This window comes from Cucurbita pepo, unplaced genomic scaffold, assembly GCF_002806865.2.
Source record: "Cucurbita pepo subsp. pepo cultivar mu-cu-16 unplaced genomic scaffold, ASM280686v2 Cp4.1_scaffold000604, whole genome shotgun sequence".
Taxonomy (NCBI): Eukaryota; Viridiplantae; Streptophyta; class Magnoliopsida; order Cucurbitales; family Cucurbitaceae; genus Cucurbita; species Cucurbita pepo.
The window spans coordinates 6,805-15,064 of NW_019646830.1; the positions used below are offsets into that span (position 1 = coordinate 6,805).

The 8,260-nt window shown below is 41.7% G+C and overlaps 2 protein-coding genes across 4 annotated transcripts; one reads left to right on the forward strand and one right to left on the reverse strand.

The window, feature by feature from the left end:
- Window positions 1–15: 15 nt before the first annotated feature.
- On the reverse strand, window positions 16–2,753 carry LOC111785627 (oxygen-evolving enhancer protein 2, chloroplastic). The gene is made up of 4 exons (XM_023665999.1): window positions 2,384–2,753; window positions 1,351–1,583; window positions 605–655; window positions 16–388 (listed from the first exon to the last, which is right to left on the reverse strand). The coding sequence occupies exons 1-4, from the start codon at window positions 2,631–2,633 to the stop codon at window positions 128–130; spliced, it is 795 nt and encodes a 264-aa protein (XP_023521767.1). The 5' UTR covers window positions 2,634–2,753; the 3' UTR covers window positions 16–127.
- A 7-nt stretch (window positions 2,754–2,760) lies between these two features.
- On the forward strand, window positions 2,761–7,785 carry LOC111785628 (reticulon-like protein B8). 3 transcript variants are annotated; one of them, XM_023666001.1, is made up of 6 exons: window positions 2,761–2,834; window positions 3,964–4,142; window positions 4,252–4,432; window positions 4,538–4,679; window positions 6,402–6,471; window positions 7,398–7,785. In XM_023666001.1, the coding sequence occupies exons 2-6, from the start codon at window positions 3,974–3,976 to the stop codon at window positions 7,568–7,570; spliced, it is 735 nt and encodes a 244-aa protein (XP_023521769.1). In that variant the 5' UTR covers window positions 2,761–2,834; window positions 3,964–3,973; the 3' UTR covers window positions 7,571–7,785. The 3 variants fall into 3 exon arrangements, with proteins under 3 accessions (XP_023521769.1, XP_023521771.1, XP_023521770.1); XM_023666003.1 differs by lacking the exon at window positions 2,761–2,834 and adding an exon at window positions 2,865–3,007; XM_023666002.1 differs by lacking the exon at window positions 2,761–2,834 and adding an exon at window positions 3,020–3,039.
- Window positions 7,786–8,260: the final 475 nt, after the last annotated feature.

Sequence of the window (8,260 nt, forward strand, 5' to 3'; positions counted from 1 at the left end):
GTTACACCTCTCATCTTACTAACCAACACAAACACTGGCAATCCCTTTCATTGGCTAAGGTAGTGTTCTCCAAAATATACAACAAACGCCTCTCTCTCGCTCGTACACACATTACTAAACAACATTCTTAAGCAACACTGAAAGAACTAGTTGCACCTTCCACAAACTTCCTTGCTCCTTTAAACCACCTCTTGTCTCCCGCTTGTGCCTTGCAGATGTAAAGCTTTCCATCCTTCACAGTTGCTGTGATCAGCTGGTGCTTCCCACCCTCATCTCCATCTGCAGTTCTTGTCAACACAGACAAGTAGTAGTATGGTTGTCCTCCAACTTCCGACACCGAGCTCTCCAATACGTTCGCTGTTGCCACTGCGTCCGGGTCGAACCCACCCTAATCAATATCAAGATTTTAATGAGTTCGGGTCGTTTCGGTCCAGAATAATCACAATGAAACATGTAAAGATAGTTTCGTTTTTAGTTTTCACGAGACAGAACAGAAGGGGTTGAGGATTGTGTCGGAAAAACAGAACAGAACATGTTCCTGTTTATGTTTGTATTGGTTGTAATGTGAATGCATCATTTTTCAACTCTATAATGGGAAAATTACCTCAGAAGCAGTCTTTCCAAAGTAGGCTTGTTTTCCCAGCAAATAGTCAACCTGCAAAGCCCAAATTGAAGCATGTGAATTGACTCTTCTGTTCTAGTTTCAACCAAATCTGACATGAATAACATTAACATATTTCAACAGCCAACAACGTTTTCAAACGCAAAATTGATTATGAAATATTAAAATGATGTCTTCAAGTGATTTCCAAAGTAACAAACAGATTTCAACCATTTCGAGAGTGACATCGTTAGTAGATATTGTCCGCTTTGGTCTGTTACGTATCGCCATCCGCCTCACGATCTTAAAACGGGGGAGAGGTTTCCACACCCTTATAAGAAATGTTTTGTCCCCTTCTCCAACCGAGGTCAGATCTCGCAATCTACTCTCCTAGGGCCTAGAGTCATCGCTGGCACACCACCCGATGTTTAGCTCTGATGCCATTGGTAATAGTCCAAGCCCACCGCTAGCAGGTATTGTCCACTTTGGCCCATAGACGTGCTTTCAAATCGCGATGTTGTCAAATAAGACAATATCTGCTAGCGATGGGTTTAGGCGGTTACAAATGGTATCAGAGCCAATTATAGGATGGTACGAGGCACTAGTCGGAGTAGGGCTAGACCCTCTCTATAGCAGATGCGTTTTAAAACTGTGAAGTTGCAGTGATATGTAATGGCCTAAAACGAACAATACCTACTAGCGATAGACTTAAAAAAGAAGTCGATAGATAAGGGGACGGAGATTGTTACCTGGGCAAGGAATTCTTCTGGGGAGCCATAGTCTTTGATGGATTTCTTGTCGGTTGGGTTGATAATTACACTAAGATTGCTGTTGGCATCAAAGTTGTCTTCGTATCTAAGAACTTGGCCTGGGAATTCCCTTTCTTTGCTTGGATTCCACTTGGAAGGTATTGAAAGCTTGAATCCATCTCCATTGTATGGCAAGTAGTCTGTGTTGCTCTTTGGCTTTCCAAACACATTCGCTGCAATTTTAATATCAATCAAATATCATTCCAATCATCATACCAACCAAAAGAAATCAAGAACACGCTTAGAAAATGATCATCGGTTTATAAGTAAGGAATATTTCTATTGGTACGAGGCCTTTTGGGAAGCTTATGCTCAAAGTGGACAATATCATGGTTGGTATAAGAGCCATGCATTTAACTTAGCCATGTCAATAGAATTCTCAAATGTTGAACAAAGAAGTTGTGAGTCTCGAAGGTGTAGTCAAAAGTGACTCACGTGTCAAACAAATGGTGTACTTTATTCGAGGGTTTTAGAGAAAGGAGTCGAGTCTTGATTAAGGGGAGACTGTTTAAGGGCTCCATAGGCCTCAGAAAAGGCTTTATGATGTACTTTGTTCGAGGGGAGGATTGAGTTTCGAATTTATAGTCAAAAGTGACTTACGTGTCGAACAAATGGTGTACTTTGTTCGAGGGCTCCAGAGAAAAGAGTCGAGTCTCGATTAAGGGGAGGCTGTTTGAGGGCTCCATAGGAGGCTCTATGTATTTGTTACGAGGGGAGGATTGTTGAGGATTATTGAGAGGGAGTCCCACATCGACTAATTTAAGAAATGATCATGGCTTCTATTGGTATGGAGCCTTTTGAGAGAGTTTAGGCTCAAAGTGGACAATATCATACGTAACACAAGATTTAGCACTAAAATTCCAAAACCATCCATCAAAATTCAGCTAAAACAGAGCAAACAAAACTGACAAATTACTGAAATGAATTACAGAAGATGTTTATTCAAATTCCCTAAGTGGGTGAATCCAATTACCAGCTTCTCCATAAGCAGCATCAGCCGGAGAAACCTTGGAGCCAAGAGCAGCGGCGCCAATGAGGACAGTGAGAGCCAATCGGCGAGAGACAACACCGCCGTCCTCCTCCAGAACGGGCTGCTGCTTCTGGGCACGGCAGACAAGCAGCTGCGCAGGCTTGAGCGGAGCCACCTGGCGTGGGGAGGACGACGATCTTGCGGAGGCGGCGGTGAGGGCGTGGTGGTGGAGGAAACAGGAGGTGGAAGCCATTGTTGGAGGCTGTAAGTGAATGAGAAGGAGGATTTGGAAGTGGGTATAGAATAATGTGTGGAGTTCGTGAGATTTTTGTTGCTGTTTATGTGAGTTTTGGGTTTGTGTGGAGGAAAATGGTCGGCGNTCAACATGCAAAATTCAATGCGACCCACTCGGAATTTTCGTACCTGGGTCGGTGGTGGCCCGCTAATAATTTCAGTAAGTCATTTCCCGTTGATGTTCTTGGAATCCCGTAATTTTTTACTTCTCTCATCGTCTACTGTTTTTATCACTCGTTTTTGTGTAGTGCTTAACGGAGTTTTTTCAGAACCCACTTTCATCTATCTGTTCTTCAGTTTCTTCCTTGAAGACCCATTAATTTCCTGCTCTTGGTTTGTGTTCTCGAGTTCCATTTTAGATTTTGGTGATTTTCTGCTTGTTTTGCTTCTTTTTCAGGATGATTCCATCTTTTAATTTGTTTGTTTGATGCTTAAATGGGGTTAAATGCTGCTAGCTTGTTTTACTTCACAGTTGTTGTAGATTTGATCTTTCTCTTTTTGTTTACTTTTGCTGTAATCTTGGTAGCATCCTGTTAATCTCTTACATATTGTTTCATCCTCCTCTGTCTCTTGAAGATTCTATTTCGTTTTATCTTGCATTACCACGCTGAATATTTGGATGAATCTGAAGATTTTGATGCTTGAATGAGATTTGGATTGCTTTTGATCTTGACTTGGTATCCTCCTCCTGGGTGGATTAAAATGTTGGATGCTATGGGCCAGTAGATATTGTCGTGTTTAGGCTTTCCCTTCCGGAGTCCCCTTAAGGTTTTTAGAATGCATTTGCTAGGGAGAGGTTTCCACACCCTTATAAAGAAAGTTTCATTCTCCTCTTCAACCGATGTGGGATCTTACAATCTACCCTTTCGGGGCCCAGCGTTCTCACTGACACTCATTCCCTTCTCCAATCGACGTGTGACTCCTCAATCCACCTCTCTTCTAGGCCCTTTGTCCTTGCTGGCACACTGGCACACTGCCTCTTGTCCACTCCCCTTCGGGGCTCAGCCTCCTCACTAACACATCGCCCAGTGTCTAGCTCCATTACCATTTATAACAGTTCAAGCCCACCGCTAGCCGATATGACTGTTATGCATTTTTGAGTGGAAAGTTTTGGCAAGGAGCTTGGACCTTGATTTGCTCCTTTACTCATATGATTAATCTCATGCATCCTATTGACTATTATTGTTCTTATTTTGTGTTTGTTTATATTTTTATCAATCTGCCTTCTTGGTGAATAACAGCTCAGTCCTTAACTTTGGCTCCTTTTTCTTGTTTTTTCTTCTCTGAAGCACAAGAACGATGTCTGAGAATGTAACTGCTAAGGATCTTCCTCAGAATTTTTCTGAAGCTCCTGCTGAACGTGGTCATAAGGCAGAATCAGTATCGTCATCAAGTTCAGTGCCTGGTCGGGACAAGCGGATATTTGGACGAAAAAAGTCCGTTCACCATCTTCTCGGGGGCGGAAAATGTATATCCTTATTTATATGTTCTTAGTTTTTTTTCATCTTCTATAATCTTTTTCATGTCATGAATCATATTACTTCATTTTGATTTCTCTGCTGATCAAATATTTGTAGCTGCTGATGTGCTGCTATGGAAGAACAAGAAAATCTCAGCTAGTGTTTTGACTAGTGCAACTATTATTTGGATACTGTTTGAATGGCTTAGTTACCACTTCTTGACTATTGTTTGCTTTGCTCTGGTTCTTGGTATGTTGTTTCAGTTTATATGGACAAATACCTCAGGATTTCTGGACAGGTGATTGGAAAATAGACGTTTATGCCATTGTTTCCCATTGACTTCAATGCATTTTCTGGTTTAACAAATGCTGATGCATTCTGTAACATGTTTCGTGCACTGCAGAACATCGTCTAATGTTCCTCACCTCGATCTTCCTGAGGAACTATTTGTCGAAATTGCTGTCTCATTTGGTGCCGAGGCTAACCGAGCTCTTCATTTTCTCCAAGATATTGCTTGTAATGGAGATTTGAAACAATTCCTTGGGGTATGCTATCATATTTTATGTACTACTTTTGCAATTTTGTGCATTTCTAAAGGTCATTAGTTGTAATAGCCCAAGTTCACCGCTAACGGATATTGTTCTCTTTAAGCTTTTTTCCCTTTCGGGTTTCCCTTCAAGGTTTTAAAACGCATCTGTTAGGGAGAGGTTTCCACAGCCTTGTAAACAATGTTTTGTTCCCCTCTCCAACCAATGTGGGATCTCACAATCCACCCCCCTTCGGGGCCTAGTGTCCTCGTTGGCACTCGTTCTCCTCTCCAATCGATGTGGGATCTCACAATCCACCTTCCTTTAGGGCCCAACATCCTCGCTGGAACACCGCTTGGTGTTCACCTCCCTTCGGGGCCTAGTGTCCTCGTTGGCACTCGTTCTCCTCTCCAATCGATGTGGGATCTCACAATCCACCTCCCTTCAAGGCCCAACATCCTCGCTGGAACACCGCTTGGTGTCCACCCCCCTTCGGGGCTCAACCTCTGTAACGACCCAGATCCACTGCGGGCAGATATTGTCCTCTTTGGGCTTTCCCTTTTGGGCTTCCCCTCGAGGCTTTAAAACGCGTCTGCTAGGGGAAGGTTTCCACACCCTTATAAATGGTGGTTTGTTCTCCTCCCCAACCAATGTGGGACATCACAACCTCCTTGTTGACACACCCCCCGGTGTCTAGCTTTGATACCATTTGTAACTGACCAAGCTCATCACTAGCAAATATTGTCCTCTTTCAGTTTTTTCTTCCGTGCTTCCCCTCAAGATTTTAAAACTCGCCTATTAGGGATAAGTTTTCACGCCCTTATAAAGAATGGTTCGTTCCCCTCTCCAACCGATGTGGGATCTCAAATTAGTATTCTCTGCACTAGACATTCATATATGAGTATTTCAGTTCAAGACCTTGATTTTGAATAAATACGAGCATCAACTTTCTGTTATTGATCTTAAACACATAGCTCCCCTCACCTCTCACCTTAGGTGCATGCCTGAGGTTGCCTTGGAAACACTGATGGTAGCATTCTAAAGGGGATCAGCTTAAAACCATGAACCATCTGTATCAATGAATGCCATTACTCAACAATAGACATGAGTGGTAAAAGAAAAGAAGACATGCACCCACCGCTAGCAGATATTGTCCATTTTAGTTCGTTATGTATCGCTGTCAGCCTCACGATTTAAAAACGCATCTATTAGGGAGATGTTTCCATACCCTTATAAAGAATGTTTCATTCCACTCTCCAACCAATGTGGGACCTCACAATCCCCCCTTTTGGGGTCCAGCGTCCTCGCTGGCACATCGCTCGATGCTTGGCTCTAATACCATTTGTAACAGCCCAAGCCCACCGCTAATAGATATTTTCCGCTTTAGCCCGTTACGTATCACCGTCAGCCTCACGATTTTAAAACGCGTCTACTAAGGAGAGGTTTCCACACTTTTATAAGAAATGATTCGTTCCCCTCTCCAACCGATGTGGAATCTCACTCGACATTTGAAAAATCCTCTCTATCTTTCCTGAACTTGCTGCTGATTCAGGAAGCGATATATGCAACTAATATGTTAGTTGAAAATATGAACACCAAACACATTGGACATATAAGTATGGTGGCTTAGTTCTGCAAGAATCTGCTATAATTGGATGGAGTTTCTTTGATTATAACTCTCTAGGAACTTGCTGTTTTGATTTTCTTGTAGATGCTTCTTTAATGTGAATATGTTTTCAGGCTGTAGTAAGCTTGTGGGCTGGTGCTGTGATTAGTAGCTGGTCCAATTTCATTACTGTCTTGTATGTTGGTAAGTGGCTTCAGATTCAGCATCTCAAAACATTTACATCTTTAATTTCTTTGATCATATTATTTACTTACAACCAGTAGGATTCATTCTGGGTTGTCCAAATATTAATCTACAGTCCTAGAGGGGATGACCTGCAGATATATCTGTTTCAAACTATGATGGCTGCTTACTTACCACTAAAGTGTATGTGTGAGATCCCACATCGGTTGGAGAGGAGAACGAAACGTTCTTTATAAGGGTGTGGAAACCTCTCTCTAGCAGACACGTTTTAAAAACCTTGAGGGGAAGCCCGAAAAGGAAAGCTCAAAGAGGCCAATATCTGCTAGCGGTGGGCTTGGGCCGTTACAAATGGTATTAGAGATACATATCAGGCGATGTGCCAGCAATGAAGCTGAGCTCCAAGGGGGGTGGACACAATGCGGTGTGCCAACAAGGACGCTAGGCCTTAAAGGGGGGATGGATGGGGGGTCCCACATTGATTGGAGAAGGGAACAAGTGCTAGCAAGGACACTAGGCCCTGAAGAGGGGTGAATTGTGAGATCCCACATTGGTTGGGGAGAAGAACGAAACATTCTTTATAAGGGTATGGAAACCTCTCTCTAACAGACGCGGTTTAAAAAACTTGAGGGGAAGCCCGAAAAGAAAACCCTAAAGAATACAATATCTACTAGCGGTGGGCTTGGGCCGTTACAGTCTGGGTCAGGTTACACTCATCTCAACTAGTTTCACACGACCATATAATCCTACAACATTATTTCATTTCGTCAAGTAAAATATAGGATAACTACATCGTACATCCCATGGAAAGTCAGATATTCCTTATGCCTAATTGTTTTCAAACACAAAATGTTGTAAGTCGAGACGATTGTCCTATCCTATGAAACCACCAATCTTCACAACTACTAACACATTTCAAATACATCCAGGTTTCGTTGCAGCCCATACGCTTCCAATTCTGTACGAGAAATACGAAGATGAAGTCGACACCTTCGCATTCAACGTCTTTGACCAGCTTTGTGGTCACTTCCAGAAGTTGGATTCCAATGTCCTTAGCAAGATCCCCAGAGGAGGACCATTACCAGAAAAGAAGCATGAATAGATCATTTTCAACTCAGCAATGCCTAAACCATCTCTAGTTTTTGCAAGTATTTGGCTGTGTATGATAGAAACGAACCTTTTAAGTTTATGTTTGCCTGTCTGCTGCTGAACTAGGAACCATCGTTGACTGATCTTTGCAGCCATTGGCTTCATTATTATAAGTGCTTGACTCAAGCATATGGACTGTTTTTTGAATTAAAGCCTTGCCCCAAGTAATCGTGTTTGGATCGGGGACTGAATCATTTACCTCTCAAACGGTAATTGATACCTTATCCACTAAACTATAGCAGAACGATTCTCTTCCTATTTTCTTGCCAAACGTACAACCTACAAAAATCCATTTTCTCGTTCATGAGGTTTCCGTTCAAGGGCTTCAACCAACATTTCGCCGCATGCATTGTGAATGAGATCAAGATCCCGAGAGATTTTATTGTTTTAAAAATATATATTTATAAATTAAAATTTAATTTTTGAAATTCTTTTTAAATGTTGCCATTATAAACGATAAAAATAGATGCGATCTCAATTATTATTCATTCATTAAAAAAATTTACTACACAAAATTTAAAATTTAATTTATTAAAATATAAAAAAATTAATATTATAATCCAATGTTTTAAATAATTTTCAAATAGTTCCCAAATCACATCAAAAAAACGATCACATGGAGCCTAATTTATTACACTAATTT